The sequence below is a fragment of the Bos indicus x Bos taurus genome, chromosome 15, assembly GCF_003369695.1.
Source record: "Bos indicus x Bos taurus breed Angus x Brahman F1 hybrid chromosome 15, Bos_hybrid_MaternalHap_v2.0, whole genome shotgun sequence".
Classification (NCBI taxonomy): domain Eukaryota; kingdom Metazoa; phylum Chordata; class Mammalia; order Artiodactyla; family Bovidae; genus Bos; species Bos indicus x Bos taurus.
Window position 1 is genome coordinate 67,278,071 of NC_040090.1, and position 21,187 is coordinate 67,299,257.

General features: G+C 38.5%; 1 protein-coding gene across 2 annotated transcripts in view; it reads left to right on the forward strand.

Annotated features, from left to right (window-relative positions):
• Window positions 1-21,187, forward strand: part of ALKBH8 (alkB homolog 8, tRNA methyltransferase) — a 131,357-nt gene that overhangs the window by 17,630 nt on the left and 92,540 nt on the right. Inside the window, exons 4-6 of one of the 2 annotated variants that reach the window (XM_027563854.1) lie at window positions 15,433-15,564; window positions 18,142-18,237; window positions 19,611-19,715. In XM_027563854.1, the coding sequence (XP_027419655.1) occupies window positions 15,433-15,564; window positions 18,142-18,237; window positions 19,611-19,715 (333 nt within the window). The remainder of the gene's footprint in view (window positions 1-15,432; window positions 15,565-18,141; window positions 18,238-19,610; window positions 19,716-21,187) is intronic. The other variant, XM_027563855.1, reaches the window with a different exon arrangement.

Below are 21,187 nucleotides of genomic sequence, written 5' to 3' on the forward strand. Positions count from 1 at the left end.
TTGTAATATAGTCTGAATTCAGGCAGGTTGATTCCTCCAGTTCCATTCTTCTTTCTCAAGATTGCTTTGGCTCTTTGAGGTTTTTTGTGTTTCCATACAAACTGTGAAATTATTTGTTCTAGTTCTGTTGAAAATACCATTGGTAGCTTTATAGGAATTGCATTGAATCTATAGATTGCTTTGGGTAGTGTAGTTATTTTCACTACATTGATTCTTCCAATCACGAACATGGTATATTTCTCCATCTATTTGTGTCATCTTTGATTTCTTTCATCATTGTTTTATAGTTTTCTATATATAGGTCTTTTGTTTCTTCAGGTAAATTTATTCCTAAGTATTTTATTCTTTTCATTGCAATGGTGAATGGGATTGTTTCCTTAATTTCTCTTTCTGTTTTTTCATTGTTAGTGTATAGGAATTCAAGTGATATCTGTGTATTAATTTTATATCCTGCAACTTTACTATATTCATTGATTAACTCTAGTAATTTTCTGGTGGAGTCTTTAGGGTTTTCTATGTAGAGGATCATGTCATCTGCAAACAGTGAGAGTTTCACTTCTTTTCCAATTTGGATTCCTTCTATTTCTTCTTCTCTGATTGCTGTGGCTAGGCCTTCCAAAACTGTTGAAAAGTAGTTGTGAGAGTTGGCACCCTTTTTTCCTCATTTTAGAGAAAATCCTTGTAGTTTTTCACCATTGAGGATAATGTTCTCTGTGGGTTTGTCATATGTGGTTTTCATTATGTTGAGGTATGCTCCTTCTATTCCTGCTTTCTGCAGAGTTTTTTTTTTTTTTAATCATAAATGGGTTTCTCTGCATCTGTTGAAATAATCATATGGTTTTTATCTTTAATTGTGTTAATGTGGTGTATGACATTGATTTGTGAATATTGAAGAATCCTTGCATCCCTGAAACAAAGCCCGCTTGGTCATGATGTTTGATCTTTTAAATATGTTGGTGGATTCTATTTGGTAGAGTTTTGTTGAGGATTTTGCATCTATGTTCATCAGTGATATTAGCTTGGAGTTTGCTTCTATTTTTTTGTGTGTGGCATCTTTGTCTGGTTTTGGTATTAGAGTGATGGTGGCCTCATAGAATGAGTTTCGGAGTTTACCTTCCAATATTCTGGAAGAGTTTGAGTAGGATAGGTATTAGCTCTTTACATTTTTGGTAGAATTCACCTGTGAAGCCATCTGGTCCTAGGCTTTTGTTTGTTGGAAGATTTTTGATTACAGTTTCTATTTCCGTGCTTGTAATCGGTCTGTTCAGATTTTCTATTTCTTCCTGGTTCAGTTATGGAAGGTTATACTTTTCTAAGACTTTTGTCCATTTCTTCCAAGTTGTCCATTTTATTCACATATAGTTGATCATAGTAGTCTCTTATGATCTCTTGTATTTCTGTGTTGTCTGTTGTGATATCTCCATTTTTATTTCTAATTCTGTTGATTTGATTCTTCTTCCTTTTTTCATTGATGAGTCTGGCTTGTCTATTTTGTCTATTTTGTTTATTTTGTTTAACGGTTTGTCTATTTTGTTTATATTCTCAAAGAACCAGCTTTTAGTTTTGTTTATCTTTATTATAGTCCACTTCATTTCTTTTTCATTTATTTCTGCTCTGATTTTTATGATTTCTTTCCTTCTACTAACTTTGGGTTTTATTGTTGTTGTTGTTGTTGTTTTCTAGTTGCTTATGTGTAAAGTTAGGTTGTTTATTTGATGTTTCTCTTGTTTCTTGAGGTAGGCTTGTTTTGCTATGAACCTCCCTCTTAGCATTGCTTTTATTGAATCCCATAGGTTTTGGATTGTTATGTTTTCATTATCATTTGTTTCTATGCATATTTTGATTTCCTTTTTGATTTCTTCTATGATCTGTTGGTTATTCAGAAGCATGTTGTTTAGCTTCCTTATGTTTGTGTTTTTTATAGTTTTTTTTTCCTGTAGTTATTATCTAATGTTACTGCATTGTGATCAGAAAGGATGCTTGAAACAATTTCAAGTTTTTAAAATTTACCAAGACTAGATTTTAGGCCTAGGATATGATCTATCCTGGAGAATGTTCCGTGTGCACTTGAGAAAAAGGCAAAATCCATTGTTTTGGGGTGAAATGCCCTGTAGATATCAGTTAGGTCTAACTGGTCCATTGCATAGTTTGAAGCTTGTGTTTCCTTGCTAATTTTCTGTTTGGCTGATCTATCCATAGGTGTAAATGGGGTATTAAATTCCCCCACTATTATTGTGTTGCTGTTAATTTCCCCTTTCATACTTGTTAGCATTTGCCTTACATTATTGAAGTGCTCCTGTGTTCGGTGCATATATATTTATAATTGTTATATCTTTTTCTTGGATTAGTCCCTTGATCATTATGTAGTGTCCTTCTTTGTTCCTTGTCATGGTTTTTATTTCAAAGTCTATTTTATCTAATATGAGTATTGCTACTCCTGCTTTCTTTTGGTCTCCATTTGCATGAAATATCATCTTCCAGCCTCTCACTTTCAATCTGTATGTGTGCCTAGGTTTGATGTGGGTCTCTTGTCGATAGCATATATAGGGGTTTTGTTTTGTATCCATTTGGCTAGTCTTTGTCTCTTGGTTGGAGCATTTAACCCATTTATGTATAAGGTAAATTATTGATAAGTATGATCCCATTACCATTTACTTTGTTATTTTGGGTTCATTTTTATAAACCTCTGTGTTTTCTGTCTAGAGAAGATTCTTTAGCATTTGTTGAAGAGCTGGTTTGGTGGTGCTGAATTCTCTCAGCTTTTGCTTGTCTTTAAAGCTTTTGAATTCTCCTTCATATCTGAATGAGATCCATGCTGGGTAGAGTAATCTTGGTTGTAGGTTTTTCTCTTTCATCACTTTAAATATGCCCTGCCATTCCCTTCTAATCAGAAGAGTTTCTTTTGAAAGATCAGCTGTTATCCTTATGGGGATCCCCTTGTGTATGATTTATTGCTTCTCCCTTGCTGCTTTTAATATTTGGTCTTTGTGTATAATTTTTGTTAGTTTGATTAATATGTGTCTTGTGGTGTTTTGCCTTGGGTTCATCCTGTTTGGGATTCTCTGAGTTTTTTGGACTTGGTTGGCTATTTCCTTCCCCATTTTAGGGAAGTTTTCAACCATTATCTCCTCAAGTGCTTTCTCATGCCCTTTCTTTTTGTCTTCTTCTTCTTCTGGGACATGTATGATTCAGCTGTTGGGGCGTTTAACATTGTCCCAGTGGTCTCTGAGGTTGTCCTCATTTCTTTTTATTTTTCCCTCTCTTCTTAATTTATTTCCACCATTCTATCTTCCACCTCACTTTTCCTCTCTTCTGTCTCAGTTATTCTGCTGTTGGTTTCCTCCAGAGTGTTTTTAATCTTAGTTATTGCATTGTTCGTTATTGATTGACTCTTCTTTGTTTCTTCTAGATCCTCGTTAAACATTTCTTGCATCTTCTCGATCCTTGTCTCGTTTATTTATCTGTAACTCCATTTTGTTTACAAAACTTTGGATCATCTTTAATATAATTATCCCGAGTTCTTCTTCAGATAGACTCCCTGTTTACCTGTTTTGTGTTTGGTTTGGTGGGTTTTTATCATGTTTCTTCACCTGCTGGAGATTTCTGTGTTTTCATTTTGCTTAGCTTGCTGTGTTTGGGGTGCCCTTTCTGTAGTCTGGAAGGTTGTGGTTCCTCTTAATTGTGGAGTCTGCTCACTGTGGGTGGGGTTGGACCAGCAGCTTGTCAAGGTTTCTTGGGTGGGGGAACCTGTGTCTGTATTCTGGTGGTTGGAGCTGGATCTCTTCTCTCCAGAGTACCATGAGATGTTCAGTAGTAGTTTTGGGTTGTCTGTGGGTTTGGTATAGCTTTGGGCTGCCCATCTTTTAATGTTCAGGGTTGTGTTCCTATTTTGCTGGAGAATTAGTGTGGTGTCTTGAACTGAAACTTGCTGGCTTTTGGTGGAGCTTGGTTTCAGTGTAGGTATGGAGTCTTTAAGGTGGGCTCTTGTCTATTAATGTTCCCTGAGTCAGGAATTCTCTGATGTTCTAAAGTTCTGGAGTTGAGCCTCCTACCTCTGGGTTTTGTTCCCAATCTTACTGTAGCCTCACGACTTCTCCATCCATACAGCATAGAAGATAAAACCCCCAGGTTAGTGGTGAAACAACTATGAACAGCCAGAAACACACAGAGAGTTTCACAGAGTTGTAGAGAGAAAAGAGGAGGGAGATAGAGGTGACCAGGAGGAGAAAAGGGAAGAGACAAAAGTGGAGAGAGAAGTCAAGCCAGTAATAAAGTCCCTAAGTCCTCTCCACAGCTAAGAATACCCAGAGAAATTCACAGTTATATAGAGAAGAGAAAAGGGAGGAGGGTGATAGAGGTGACCAGGAGGAGAAAAGGGAAGAGTCAAAAGGGGAGAGAGCTATCAAGCCAGTAATCAAATCCCTGAGTGAAAATGGATATTGAAGATTAGATTCTTAAAGATAGAAAATTAATAATAAATATCAAAAAGCAAAGATTAAAAACTTAGACTAGAGGTTAAACTCCCAAAGATCCAATATAGAAAATATAAAATTGATCACAAAAATTAAAAAGATATTTTTTATCTTTTTATGGAATTTGTTTTTTAAAAAATAGTTTCTTTTTTTTTTAGAAAGGTGACAGTAGGCTATAAAAATGAAAGTTAAAGGAGTAATAAAGAATTCAAGTTTTCAAAAATTGAAAAGTGATAATAGTAAAAATACATGTAGGGATTTCTATGGAGCTGTTGCGGGCAATGTGGGTTCAGTTCTGTGTCAGATTGTGTTCTGGCTTGTACTTGTTCTCCAGGTCTATAGCTGCCCCCAAAATACACAGTATCAGCATTAACGTCAGGGTTTTAATTTGTTGCACCTGTCACTTCCAGGGTGGCTACCCCTTCTTTGTTTATTTTGGCTTGCTCTGTTTGCAAGTATCTTCAGTGTCTTAATTTCTGCCTTGACATGAGGGGGCGAAGATGGCCACTTATTTTGGCTCACTTGTTCAGTTGTGCTGTGGAGAGGGGGGAACATTGCAAACAAATACTGCTGGCATGTGTGGGCAATGCTCGCATTGGATGGACCACCCTGGGTTTGCCACAGCCCAAGGCGGAGTGTACTTTCCGGGTCCACAGTGCTCAGGCTCAGGGTGCTCCATGAGAGTCCTGTCCCAAGTGGATCCTGTGTTTTGTGCACTTCACAAGTCTAAGTCTCTCAGGTTCCTGGGTGCCCCACAAGGGCACAGGCCCAGATGGGGTGTCTGTTTAGTGCTCATCCCAGGTCCAAGCTGCTCAAGCGACCAGTGCTTGGCGAGCCCACGGTCCCAGGTGGGTCATGCATCTTACCCACCTCGCTAGTCCCTGCTGCTTGGTTTCCTGTGTGTGCCACGAGGGCCTAGTCCCATGTGTCCCGTGTGTCTCCTCTGGGAAGCTGATCTCAGGCTGTGACTCTCCTGGTGGATGTGGACCTTCCAGGATCCCAGGAAGATGTGGTTAGCTGGCAGCCTGTTTACAGCTTGGTGGAAGATGCAGTCTCTTGGGCCAACATTGCAGCGGCCCCTTGCCTTGCGACTCTGGCTGTCGCACACCTGCCTCTCTGCCTCCGGGGAGGGAGGGCTTCAAATAGCAGCTAGCTTCCTCTCCTTTGGTATTTGCTAGGATGCAGATGCAGTCTTTTGTTCTGTGAGTGCGCCAGGTGTTACCACGTGGCGTTAGAGCCTTTTGTAGGAAACATCCTTTTTTTTTTTTCATCTCTCTGGCGATCCCATAGTTTTGGTTGCTATGTCACATTAGCCTACTCAGATTGTTCGCAGGTCATCCAAACCTGGTATTTATCCTAAGGACTGATGATCCAGCCTGTGCCTCCCTGCCCAGCCCCCACTCACTGGTGGCAGATGTGAGTATCTGAGCCACTTCTCCACTGGTAGTTGTGGTTAGGCGTGTATTCTGTGGGTTTTCTTTTTTTTTTTCCAGTTATGCTGGTGGCTGAGACTCCACAGCTCCCCACTGACAGCCTGTGAAAGTATTTCCTATTGTGTGGAAGCTTTTCCTCCTTCACGACTCCCTCCCTGGGACAGGTCTCCATCTCTAAATCTTTTATCTTTGTTTTCATCTTTTATCTTTTGTCCTACCTCCTTGTGAAGACATTGGGCTACCTTTATGAGTGTCGGGTGTCCTTTGCCAGTGTTGAGAAGTTGTTTTGTGGAAGTTTCTCCATATTCAAATGATCTTTTGATGCATTTGTGGGGAAGAAAGTGGTCGCCCCATCCTGTTCCTCTGCCATCTTGGGACCACCCCCTGTTTCTTGATTTTATTATATCCTTAGTTCTTCATTCAACATAGGGAGTGGTGACAGCTGACAGTTGCTGTATTGAAGGCATTGTCCTCTCTTTTGGGTGCCCTCTGGGCTCAGCAGTTTCCATTTGGAGGCAAGAAATCACTGATGGTTTTTATATCCTTGATTACTGATATGGCAGGAAATACTCCCATTTCACAGTCTCTGCCCATGGTCGGAAATTTGACCAATATTTGAGAGACATTTCATGACTATTTTTTGTCGCATGGTACTTGGCGGATTATCCCAGATTGGACCAAAGTTCTTTCTTGTTGATATGCCACTTCTGGTAATTTCCAGATTAGACTCAGTTCAGTTCAGTTCAGTTGCTCAGTCCTGTCCGACTCTTTGCGACCCCATGAATCACAGCACGCCAGGCCTCCCTGTCCATCACCAACTCCCGGAGTTCACTCATACTCACGTCCATCAAGTTAGTGATGCCATCCAGCCATCTTATCCTCTGTCATCCCCTTCTCCTCCCGCCCCCAATCCCTCCCAGCATCAGGGTCTTTTCCAATGAGTCAACTCTTCGCATGAGGTGGCCAAAGTACTGGAGTTTCAGCTTTAGCATCATTCCTTCCAAAGAAATCCCAGGGCTGATCTCCTTCAGAATGGACTGGTTGGATCTCCTTGCAGTCCAAGGGACTCTCAAAGAGTCTTCTCCAACACCACAGTTAAAAAGCATCAATTCTTCAGCGCTCAGCTTTCTTCACTCTCCAACTCTCACATCCATACATGATCACTGGAAAAACCATAGCCTTGACTAGACGGACCTTTGTTGGCAAAGTAATGTCTCTGCTTTTCAGTATGCTATCTAGGTTGGTCATAACTTTTCTTCCAAGGAGTAAGAAGCGTCTTTTAATTTCATGGCTGCAGTCACCATCTGCAGTGATTTCGGAGCCCCCAAAAATAAAGTCTGACACTGTTTCCACTGTTTCCCCATCTATTTCCCATGAAGTGATGGGACCAGATGCCATGATCTTCGTTTTCTGAATATTGAGCTTTAAGCCAACTTTTTCACTCTCCACTTTCACTTTCATCAAGAGGTTTTTTAGTTCCTCTTCACTTTCTGCCATAAGGGTGGTGTCATCTGCAAATCTGAGGTTATTGATATTTCTCCCATCAATCTTGATTCCAGTTTGTGCTTCTTCCAGTCCAGCATTTCTTATGATGTACTCTGCATATAAGTTAAATAAGCAGGGTGACAATATACAGCCTTGACGTACTCCTTTTCCTATTTGGAACCAGTCTGTTGTTCCATGTCCAGTTCTAACTGTTGCTTCCTGACCTGCATATAGGTTTCTCAAGAGGCAGGTCAGGTGGTCTGGTATTCCCATCTCTTTCAGAATTTTCCACAGTTTATTGTGATCCACACAGTCGAAGGCTTTGGCATAGTCAATAAAGCAGAAATAGATGTTTTTCTGGAACTCTCTTGCTTTTTCGATGATCAGGCGGATGTTGGCATTTTGATCTCTGGTTCCTCTGCCTTTTTGAAAACCAGCTTGAACATCTGGAAGTTCATGGTTCAGGTATTGCTGAAGCCTGGCTTGGAGAATTTTGAGCATTACTTTACTAGCGTGTGAGATGAGTGCAACTGTGCGGTAGTTTGAGCATTCTTTGGCATTGCCTTTCTTTGAGATTGGAATGAAAACTGACCATTTCCAGTCCTGTGACCACTGCTGAGTTTTCCACATTTGCTGGCATATTGAGTGCAGCACTTTAACAGCATCATCTTTCAGGATTTGGAATAGCTCAACTGGAATTCCATTACCTCCACTAGCTCTGTTTGTAGTGATGCTTCCTAAGGCCCACTTGACTTCACATTCCAGGATGTCTGGCTCTAGATAAGTGGTCACACCATCGTGATTATCTGGGTCGTGAAGATCTTTTTTGTCCAGTTCTTCTGTGTATTCCTGCCACCTCTTCTTAATATCTTATGCTTCTGTTAGGTCCATACCATTTCTGTCCTTTATCGAGCCCATCTTTGCATAAAATGTTCCCTTGGTATCTCTAATTTTCTTGAAGAGATCTGTAGTCTTCCCCATTCTGTTGTTTTCCTCTATTTCTTTGCATTGATCCCTGAGGAAGGCTTTCTTAATCTCTTCTTGCTATTTTTTGGTACTCTGCATTCAGATGCTTATATCTTTCCTTTTCTCCTTTGCTTTTGGCTTCTCTTCTTTTCACAGCTATTTGTAAGGCCTCCTCAGACAGCCATTTTGCTTTTTTCGCATTTCTTTCCCATGGGCATGGTCTTGATCCCTGTCTCCTATACAATGTCACGAACCTCCGTCCATAGTTCATCAGGCACTCTATCTATCAGATCTAGTCCCTTAAATCTATTTCTCACTTCCACTGTATAATCATAAAGGATTTGATTTAGGTCAACCTGAATGGTCTGGTGGTTTTTCCCTACTTTCTTCAATTTAAGTCTGAATTTGGCAATAAGGAATTCATGATCTGAGCCACAGTCAGCTCCTGGTCTTGTTTTTGTTGACTGTGTAGAGCTTCTCCATCTTTGGCTGCAAAGAATATAATCAGTCTGATTTTGGTGTTGACCATCTGGTGATGTCCATGTGTAGAGTCTTCTCTTGTGTTGTTGGAAGAGGGTGTTTGCTATGACCAGTGCATTTTCTTGGCAAAACTCTGTTAGTCTTTGTCCTCCTTCATTCCGTATTCCAAGGCCAAATTTGCCTGTTACTCCAGGTGTTTCTTGACTTCCTACTTCTGCATTCCAGTCCCCTATAATGAAAAGGACATCTTTTTTGGGTGTTAGTTCTAAAAGGTCTTGTAGGTCTTCAGAGAACCGTTCAGCTTCTTCAGTATTACTTGTTGGGGCATAGACTGGGATTACTGTGATATTGAATGGTTTGCCTTGGAAACGAACAGAGATCATTCTTTCGTTTTTGAGATTGCATCCAGGTACTGCATTTTGGACTCTTTTGTTGACCACGATGGCTACTCCATTTCTTCTAAGGGATTCCTGCCCACAGTAGTAGATATAACGGTCATCTGAGTTAAATTCACCCATTCCAGTCCATTTGAGTTCGCTGATTCCTAGAATGTCCACGTGCACTCTTGCCATCTCCTGTTTGACCACTTCCAATTTGCCTTGATTCATGGACCTGACATTCCAGGTTCCTAGGCAATATTGCTGTTTACAGCATCGGACCTTGTTTCTATCACCAGTCACATCCACAACTGGGTATTGTTTTTGCTTTGGCTCCATCCCTTCATTCGTTCTGGGGTTATTTCTCCACTGATCTGCAGTAGCGTATTGGGCACCTATTGACCTAGGGAGTTCCTCTTTCGGTATCCTATCATTTTGCCTTTTCATACTGTTCATGGGATTCTCAAGGCAAGAATACTGAAGTAGTTTGCCATTCTCTTCTCCAGTGGACCATATTCTGTCAGACCTCTCCACCATGACCCACCCATCTTGGGTGGCCCCACGGGCATGGCTTAGTTTCATTGAGTTAGACAAGGCTATGGTCCTAGTGTGATCAGATTGACTAGTTTTCTGTGATTATGGTTTCAGTGTGTCTGCCTTCTGATGCCCTCTTGCAACACCTACCGACTTACTTGGGTTTCTCTTACCTTGGCGTGGGTTATCTCTTCATGGCTGCTGCAGCAAAGCGCATCTGCTGCTCCTTACCTTGGTATCTCCTCAGTGCTGCCCCTCCTGACCTTGAATGTGGAATAGCTCCTCTAGGCCCTCCTGTGCCTGTGCAGCCACCGCTCCTTGGTCCATGGGATTTTCCAGGCAAGAATACTGGAGTGGGCTGCCATTTCCTTCTCCAGGGGATCTTCCCAAGTTCGACCCAGGGATCGAACCTGGGTCTCCTGCATTGTAGACAGACTCTTTACTGTCTGAGCCACTGTGGTAGTAGATTAGACTCATTGACAGATAATAAAATATTCTCTGGATCCTCTATCTTTTAACCTATTAGGATCCACGAGATATTTTCCCTTGCCTGCTTCCTCCCACACCTAGAATCACACTATCACAATTATTGATGGCATATAGAACTACATTTTTGACCAGTTGCTTGAAGTTATGTAATCATCATTACATTTGTTGGATGCCTGGTCACATACTGTAAGAGACAAAAATATTATAAGTAATGTAGCTAGTAACATTGACAAAGTCATAGTGTAGCAGAGAGATAAAGATATAAACAATTTGGAAACAGAAAACAAGTTAAAGAACAAATTATTAGTATAACTAGTTGTAATCAAGTTGCAATACCATCAAGTCCATAGGAAGGCCAGCCGGAGAAGCCAAATCTTGGCAAGGTCGACTGAGCTTCTTCACTCACTTTTCACTTTCATGCATTGGAGAAGGAAATGGCAACCCACTCCGGTGTTCTTGCCTGGAGAATCCCAGGGACGGGGGAGCCTGGTGGGCTGTCATTTATGGGGTCACACAGAGTCGGACACAACAGAAGTGACTTAGCAGCAGCAGGCAGAGAGAATACTGAAAATGTTTTATCTTTATTTACAAAGGCATTCTTTATCAACTTGTAAGTCTCAGCATAAAAAAAAAGTTTATTTAAACAGATTGAAGTTAGTATGTTCTGAAGTCAAAGTTATTTATCACATTTATCAGTTCATTTAGTCCCATGTAATTGATTCCTTTTGATCTGTATGAAGTAAGCAGGTTTTCCATTACAGTTTGTAATTTGTTATACAATTTAGTAGCATCAAGCCTATCAGAAACACATTTTTTTTAAAGTTCTTTCTATGTCTTCTTGAAAATCTTTATTGTGTAAAAGCAGTATAAAATTATGATAGTCTGTAAAGGACAAAACTTAAAATAGCATGGTATAGAGTTGAGTACAATGTAATTAGGAAACTTGGATATTTCTGCAACATATAATATGTTAGTATAATCATTACAATTATGACTGATAACATTATATCAGGACATACCAGATGTTAGGGATGTCATATAAATTTTGGAATATCTGTATTAATGATATTTATCCATACATTACAACCTAAAGTTCATCTTCAATCACTTGAGAATGTTTTTGAGTTGGGGCTTCTCTGGTGGCTCAGATAGTAAAGAATCTGTGTAAAATGTGGGAGACCTGGGTTTAATCCCTGGGTTGGGAAGATAAAAATACCAAATAAACTTAGTTTAATATTCATCTCTGAGATGTCTCAAAGACGCTTCTTCAAAGTATCCATCCCAGAGTTAGCTGGAGACTAAAAGAGCTTTAGTTAGATTTTGATATTTGGGAAGTTTGTTAGAAATATCATAAAGGTTTTAAAACATAACAGGATCATAGGTCAATGAAATGATACCTATTCTTTTAACCAAAGTCACAAAAACTATTAAAAGAAAATAAATATAGATCATTTAAGGGTGCAGAAACTCACACAGTCTATTATAAAAGGAGTGTTTTAACAAATTAAATTCCAGTCCTGTCCTAGCTCACTTAAAGTCCATTTACTCAACAACTTCAGTCTAAATTTGGTTAATCCTGACTGTGTATAGAACTCTTTCCTCAGGGTTTGTTTCCACACTCTGTCATCACTTTCTGTATCCATCCTGTGTCTCATTTTCCATCCAAATAAAATTAACCAGCTCATATTTTTTTTTAATAAAATGTAATTCCATTTCTCATACCTTCGTTACTGAAATCATGCATTCTACTTCTTATTGTATACTGAAATGTTACTGTGTTATTCTTATTCACATTAACTACATGTTTAAATTAGAATCCTCAACTCTTAAAGCTTTGATTTTTAGTAAAGCTAACAAGCAATTATGAACTGTCTTTAAATTGAAAGTGAAAGTGAAGTGGCTCAGTCGTGTCAGACTCTTTTTGACCCCATGTACTATACAGTCCATGGAATTCTCCAGGCCAAAATACTGGAGTGGATAGCCTTTTGCTTCTACAGGGGATCTTCCCAACCCAGGGATTGAACCCAGGTCTCCCACATTGCCGGCAGATTCTTTACCAGCTGAGCCACAAGGGAAGCCCAAGAATACTGGAGTGGGTAGCCTATCCCTTCTCCAGCAGATCTTCCCAAACCAGGAATTGAACCAGGGTCTCCTGCATTCCAGGTGGATTCTTTACCAACTGAGCTATCAGGGAAGCATTCTATAAATTGGTGAGCATAAACACCAGTGATAATTTTTAAAAACATTTGTTTTCTTATAGAGAACATCTCAGGTGATATCAAACATTTTCAACAATATTTCCAACTACCTTAATTTTTCTATTAAGTAATTGATGTCTCAGTATCTTTTTAGCTATTTAATAAACTTTCATCACTTAATTTAACACAGTTCTAGAACTTTAAGTTACCAAATATCTGGAAAGATCATTTTAAGTAGATATTTCTAAAATGTAATTACATTGAAGTTTTTATACCAAAATTCTTATTTCATTTACTTTTACTTTAAAGTTATTTCATGTCAAGTTATTTTTCTTGCAAGAGATCTAGTAAGGTCTTATTTATTAAACCTAGGTTAGGTACAATCGTCTTCAGTTCAGTTCAGTTCAGTTCAGTCGCTCAGTCCTGTCTGACAATAATCTTAACATGTCTTAATTAGATCAACAATCTTAAGCATCAATATCAGATATCAGCCTAATAGTGAATATTTCTCAGTTCACATGAACCTGAAAATCATCTTTGCCATTTTAAATGTAAATGCTTTTTATTAAAATTAAGTATAACTCTTTATAGACTTAATTTTGATAGTACTTTCTAGAAGTAGAGATATCTCATATGTATAATGTGTACACAGACATAAACAGGCAAACTAGAGATCTCATGGCTTTACTAAAAGCTTAGATATGAACCACATATAACAATATAAACTTACTAGTTTACAAACAGAATACATTAAGATTGCTTGCTCAGATGACTAAGGCTTGTTATCTGTAAGTTTGGCCAAGGGAGCATTTCCAGTGGTTTGAATTTTAAAACTGCCATTTTTTCGCCTTTGTTTTAGGTTTTGTGTGCTTGAGTTAATTGGGCTCAGTCTCAGGTCCTTATGGCCTGTATTCACATTCTGGTTTTAGAGATTTGGAAGAGAAAGACAGTTGTTTTTAGCTCCACGAAGAACAGTTCTATCACCTAAAGTTACTGAAATCAGTGACAAGATTTTAATTGAACTGAAATGTATTTTACAAAATTCTGTGTTCTATAATTTTAGAATTTAATTTATCATGCCTTTAAAGGTTTGTATAAAACATTCAGCAAAGACTATTCTGAGTTTATGAGTTAAACTAAAGCAAAATCACTAGTTTTATATTAATTACCCCTTGCATGTTAGTTCCCAGTTTTTGCTTGTTTGTGTGGTTCAGGTAACTGCTGGTTAGTACATTCAGTTAGTATGTTCTTAGTGGTAATCTATATGCCTTGTCTTATAATACCATGCAGGGGAATTATTCCCCAATGGAACATGCCTATTTCACAGTTAATTTAAGCAAAAGAGATGTAACCATCTTGTATAAAGAAGGTTTTACCAAGCCAGGTTTTAACTTTAACTGTGTTTGCAGTGAAGAGCCCCCTCAATTTCCAGGGTGAGATTTTCTCCAATTTCCGATCAAGTAAACACTTGTAAGTTTTGTAACATACATTTGCCCAGCTAGGGTACTAGAACTTTGTCCTTACTTTTTCTTTTATTTTGAAACCTTTGTTTCCCATTTTGAAGTCAGTTTGTCAAGACAAAATTGCTAATGAGGATCATGTGGCAGACCAGCGTGTGCTGCTTGAAGGCTTACTCTTCTGGTTTTGCCTCAGAGTTGTTTCAGCCCCCTCTTATGTGCCTTGGGTATCCCAGTGAAGTATGACTTCCACAAGTGCTCAGATTGGGGAATGGCCCATTCTTATGCACGTCCCTGGTTGAGCAGATTGTTAATTATGTGAGTGGGTTTCCCTGTAGGTGCAGCCTCATGCACCTACAGACCTAGAGGTCTGCCTCTACCAGTCCTGCAAGTTTCTGTCACCTGAGAAAGCCATTGCTGGCTGGAAAGAAGAGTCCCTTTGGAGCTCAGAAGTTCTCATAAGATTTTTATTTTATTTTGAGCCACTCTGTTAAGGTAAACCAAATCAAGGAAAAACAACAAGTCAGTCTTACCCCTAATAACTCAGTCCTACCTTACTCAGTGTTTAACTGAGCAAAGTCTCTTAACTGAGGCTATCTACTCAGTATCCAAACTGAGCCTTCCCAGTGCCTTAACACTGAGGGTTCCCTGCTGGAGCAGAATCTTCCTAGTCCTCTGACTGAGGGTATCCCACCCTGTGTCTAAACTGAGCAGCCAGGTACACCTTGAAACCAAGTTTCGAGGATAACTTCTTCCCCCACTGAATAAAACTTAGGATCATCAGCCAATAATGGGAAATCCTAGAACCAGGAGAGACTCACCCAGATTCACCTGGACTGGCCGAGCAGGCTGATGGGCAAAGGAACCAAGGCTCTGGATCTCTGTAGCATCCAGGTGAAGAAGAGGAATCTGCTCTGGTTCCCTTGTCCATCAGCCAAGTGTCAACTAAAAAAACTAGTCACAGCCTGAAAGTAGAGAGTTTTCAGTGAGAATTCTTGGGACTTCAAGCCCAGGAGGCAGCATCTCAAGTAGCCCTCAAAGCTCTGCTTTGAGGAGGTGAGGGAAGCAGTCAGGTTATAGAAAAGTTTGCAACAAAGAGGGGCAGGTAGTCTGAACATAAAAGATTGTTAATTAAGGAAAACCAGGTATCTCAAGGGATTTAGTGCTTTTCTAAGTATGGGAAGATGCAAGCATCTGGGACTTATTTACTGAAATCCTTCTTTCTACAAACCTCATCTCTCTGGGGCAAGCATCCTGTTTCTTGATTTTGTTATATCCTTAGTTCCTTGTTCACTGTAGGGATTGCTAGCAGCTGATAGCTGGTGGATTGCAGGCATTGGGCGCCCTCCAGGCTCAGCAATTTATTATATTTGGAGACCCAAAATCGCTGATCACTGTGCCATCCTTGTTTACTGATACAGCAGGACATACTCCATTTCACAGGGGTTTTGTGAACTGGTAAAAGGCTAACTGAACAGAATTATTTGTCTATGAGAACTTTAAGTTTTGTATGTTGACTGTTTTAATTTTGTTTCCCACAGCACAGTGGAAAGAGTTGGGGCTTCAAGCCTTGCCTCCAGGTCTCAAAGTAATAGAAGAAATTATTTCTTCTGAGGATGAGAAAATGCTTTTGGAGAGTGTTAACTGGACAGAAGATACAGAAAATCAAAATTGTAAGTAAAACTTTAAATCTGATATTTAAAAGCTTCTGCAAAATGTCTTCTTCTCCTTTGGTTTATTAAATTCTGTTTCCTCAAAATTACTGAAAGTGCTCTGGATCCACTGTTAGGTAAGTCATACTAACAACTCTTAAGAGCATTAATAATAGATAGCTTTTATATATAGGTATCAATTTAAAACTCCAAATTGATGTATATTTATTAGCCAACATTTGTGGAGTTGACAGAGGTCCATCTTGTCAAAGCTATGGTTTTTCCAGTAGTCATGTTTTTCCAGAGCATCAAAGAATTGATGCTTTTGAACTGTGGTGTTGGAGAAGACTCTTGAGAGTCCCTTGGACTACCAGGAGATCAAATCATCAACCCTAAAGGATATCAGTCCTGAATATTCGTTGGAAGGACTGATGCCAAAGCTGAAGCTCCAATACTTTGGCTACCTGATGCAAAGAACTGACTCATTGGAAAAGACTGTGATGCTGGGAAAGATTGAAGGCAGGGGGAGGAGGGGATGACAGAGGATGCGATGGTTGGATGGCATCACCGACTCAAAGGACATAAGTTTGAGCGAGCTCCAGGAGTTGGTGATGAATAGGGAAACCTGACGTGCTGCGGTCCATGGGATTGCAAAGAATTGGACATGACTGAGCGACTGAACTGAACTGTAGAGCTAACATTAATAAGCTGTTTCACATACGTTTGGTTGTCTCTATTCATGGGTTCTGTATGCATGAATTCAATCAACTCTGGGTTGAAAAAATCTGAAAAAGAAGTAAAATTCTAGAAAGTTCCAAAAGGTAAAATATGTTGGCAGTTCATAATATATGAAAGTGAAGTTGCTCAGTTGTGTCCAACTCTTTGCAACTCCCTGGACTGTAGCCCACCAGGCTCCTCCGTCCATGGGATTCTCCAGGCAAGAATACTAGAGTGGGTTGCCATTTCCTTCTCTAGAGGATCTTCCCGACTCAGGAATCAAACCCAGGTCTCCCACATTGCGGGCAGATGCTTTAACCTCTGAGCCACCAGGGAAGCCCAACATATGTATCAGTTCAGTTCATCTCAGTCGCTCAGTCGTGTCCGACTCTTTGCGACCCCATGAATCACAGCACACCAGGTCTCCCTGTCCATCACCAACTCCCAGGGTTCACTCAAACTCATGTCCATCGAGTCGGTGATGCCATCCAGCCATCTCATCCTCTGTTGTCCCCTTTTCCTCCTGCTCCCAATCCCTCCCAGCATTAGAGTCTTTTCCAATGAGTCAACTGTTTGCATGAGGTGGCCAAAGTACTGTAGTTTCAGCTTAGCATCATTCCTTTGAAAGAACACCCAGGGCTGATCTCCTTCAGAATGGACTGGTTGGATCTCCTTGCAGTCCAAGGGACTCTCAAGAGTCTTCTCCAACACCACAGTTCGAAAGTATCAATTCTTTGGCACTCAGCTTTCTTCACAGTCCAACTCTCAAATCCATACATGACCAATGGAAAAACCATAGCCTTGACCTGATGGACCTTTGTTGGCAAAGTAATGTCTCTGCTTTTGAATATGCTATCTAGGTTGGTCATAACTTTCGATATACACAGATATATATTGTATATGCAACTGTTTTACATGTCATATCCATTGTACTAGGTATTGTAATAATCCAAAGATGATTTAAAGCATTCTGGAGGATGTAAAAGATATGTTTAGATTATACGCAAATGCTGCACGATTTTATGTAAGAGACTTAATCCTCCTTGGATTTTGGCAGTCACTCAGTCGTGTCTGACTCTTTGTGACCCCATGGACTGTAGCCCACCGGGCTCCTCCATCCATGGGATTCTGTAGGCAAGAATACTGGAGTGGGTTGCCATTTCCTTCTCCAGAGGATCTTCCCGACCCAGGGATCGAACCCAGGTCTCCCACATTGCGGTCAGATGCTTTAACCTCTAAGCCACCAGGGAAGCCCAGTGTATATATATATACACACATATATATTGTATATGCAACTGTTTTACATGTCATATACATTGTACTAGGTATTATAAGTAATCTAAAGATGATTTAAAGCATTCTGGAGGATGTGAAAGATATGTTTACTTTATATGCAAATGCTGCGCTATTTTATGTAAGAGACTTAATCCTCCTTGGATTTTGGCATCTGAGGGAACCAATTCCCCAAGGATACACAGGGACACATGTAAATTGTCTTATTTGGTTCTCTCTACTCTAAGGCAATTTTTACAATGAGAAATTAGCAGTTCAGTACTCTATGATTATAATGTAGTAAGAACGTCCTAGAGAAATTTACAAAGTAGTTACTCTGTTTCCAGATCATTAGCAGTCATGTGAGCGGCAGGGTATATGTTTAGCTTTTTCAAATTGATTGGGTGAAACCCTTAAAAGATTGTTTCTATTTTAGACTTAAAAGAATAGCAGATATGAAGTAGAATGTTCAATTTTACTGAAGACAATAGTTTAGCAGTTAACAAAAATTACCATTACTAAATTAATCCTTATTCATAAAGTTAACTTTGAAATATATGAAGGAATGAAGTTCTTTTTCTCCTAAATAGTTTACTTCTCTTGATACAGTTCAAAAATCCTTAAAACACAGAAGAGTAAAGCATTTTGGCTATGAATTCCACTATGAGAACAACAATGTAGATAAAGATAAGCCGTTACCTGGGGGTAAGTAATTGTTAGCAGACAATGAGATCTGGTTCAGGAAAAAATATATAATATTAGGATACCGTGGTTGAGATTATTTTTCATTTGTTATTTGTATGTTAACATATAAAACAGTTGATTAAATGTTAAGTCATTTAGATTAAATAGTGTAGTTTTGTGTTAAAAATGTTATACATACAAATAAAGCTAAATTTAATTTCTCTTGAGCACTATCCTTACTCCGATACACCTCTTCAGAAGTAATACAGTTAACAGTTTAGTGTATATTATTTCAATCTTTATAAATGAATTTACATCCAAATAACCTGTTTAAGTATATAGTTGTTAACATGTAGCAGTATATTGTATGTCATGAATTATATATTCATATATTGTCACATTATCACAGTATATGTTAGAGATCTTATACAGGTTTTCATTTTATTGAATATTCAGTAATTGCTTATTCAGTTAGTTTCCTTTTGCTAGATATTTAGGTTATTTCTAGCTTTTGGCTTTTACAAGTTGTGCTGCAGTAATATCTTTGTATACACCTCTTTATTTGTTAAGCAAGAGTTGCTCAAGGGAAATGAAACTGCTGGATTAGAATTCTGTCAAAGTTATGCTCACTTAAAAATGTCAGTAGACACTGACAGATTGCATCCTAAAAGAGCTATACCAACATTCTCTCACAAAGTGCTTACTTCCTTACCCCCTACCTCAGTTGCATGTGAAATATCACTTTTAACTTTATACCCAATTACTAGTGAGATTGGCCATTTTTATTTCCTTTTCTGTGAATTCTTTTTCATCTTCTTTGCTAGTTTTTTCTAATGAGTAGTCCAATCTAATAATAAGATTTTACCATATAATCTAGATATTAATCCTTTGGTAGATGTCTTTGTTGGAATTCAATTTATGTGTATTTTTATGACTTTCATCTTATTTAAGGATTTCCTTTGCCTCATGAAATAACATTTATGACCCCAATAAAAGTAACTTAGTTCTACTTTGAAAAACATGTTTTTTAAATGAATTAATTTCAAACAATTAAATTTAAAATAAATTAATAATTTAATAAGAAATTGGTCAGGCTAGTTTCCATATAATATAGTAAATTTTATAATTTTATTGCTACTTTAAAAAATACCAAAATTGTTGTCTGCAAAATTCTTTTGTATATTTTATTTGATAAAGTTAATAAAATAATTTTAAAAGGTTATTAAGTTTTGTTTTTATTTTCTTTTGCTTGTGAACTTACTGTTATGTTTGGATCTGACTACTAAACTAAACGCTGTGTGATTTTTATCACAGTGACTGTTTTTTTCATTCTTGGGTTAAACATGAAAAGTAAATAATTTAGTATGTTTCACTTTTATCATTACTGATTTCAGGTCTTCCTGACATTTGTGAAAGCATTTTAGAGAAATGGTTGAAGGAAGGATTCATTAAACATAAACCTGATCAATTGACTATAAACCAGTATGAACCTGGGCATGGTGAGTATTTCTTCTTTTACAATTCCAGTCATAAATTTCGTAATTTAGTGGGTTACATAGCTCCCTAAGATCAAAGATATTATTTTTTTGCTTAAATTTACTTTTAGAGTAATTTGCTTATGTCCATTACCTGTGTTGATTTTAATCCCTTTGCAATTTTACACTCAGTTTCTTGAGGAATTTGCATCTTAAGTGTAAACAGATTGACATGTTGTTATTTGTAATATTCTTTTGTTCCCCCCTCAGCATTGTTTTTTGGAGAGGAAGAAGATTTCTTTAAAAACAAAGAAAGCATGTAAAATGGAAGAAATCAAATAATGTATAGGTACCAAGAAGAAGGCTAATTAGTTAGATCATCTTGATCTTCTTATTCTTCTGTAGAGAATGTGGAAGATAATTCTAGGATGACATTTTAATGGAAAAATTTTAGGTTATTAACTTCTTTGCACTTGTCAGCATCTTCATCTGATATTTGTACTAATCAAATGATATTGAGGGCTTTATTAGTGACAAGTTATGGCATTTTTTTTCCCTCTGCATTTATCATGTTTTGTGATAGCTTAGTTTCCATTGGTCTATAAACTCCTTAAAGACAGGGATTGTGTCTTACTAGCTTTATATACTCTCACAATGTAGCAAAGTTTCTTTTAAGTAAGAGAGATACTCAGTCAATGTAGTTTCAGGGTGTATATTGTCACCCTGCTTATTTAACTTATATACAGAGTACACCATGTGAAATGCTGGACTGGATGAATCACAAATTGGAATCAAGATTGATGGGAGAAGTATCAATAATCTCAGTATGTAAATGGTACCACCCTAATGGCAGAAAGCAAAGAGGAACTAAAGAGCTTCTTGATGGAGGTGAAAGAGGAGAGTGAAAAAGCTGGCTTAAGCTCAATATTTGTAAAAAAGAGGATCATGGCATTCGGTCCCATCACTTCACAGTAAATAAATGGGGAAAAAATGGAAACAGTGGTAGACTTATTTTCTTGCATTCCAGAATCACTGTGGACGGTGACTGTAGCCATGAAATTAAAAGATACTTCCTTCTTGGAAGAAAAGCTATGACAAAACTAAACCACATATTGAAAAACATAGATATCACTTTGCCAGCAAAGGTTCATATAGTCAAAGCTATGGTTTTTTCCAGTAGTCATGTATGGATGTGAGAGCTGGACCATAAAGAAGGCTGAGTGCCAAAGAATTGATGCCTTCAAACTTTGGTGCTGGAGAAGACTCTTGAGAGTCCCTTGGACAGCAGGGATATCAAACCAGTCAATCCTAAAGGAAATCAACCCTGAATATTCATTGGGAGGACTGGTGCTGAAGCTGAAGCTCCATTACTTTGGCCACCTGATGAGAGGAACTGACTTGTTGAAAAAGACCTTGATGTTTGGAAAGATTGAAGGCAGGAGGAGAACAGGACAACAGAGGATGAGACAGTTGGGTGGCATCACCTACTCAGTGGA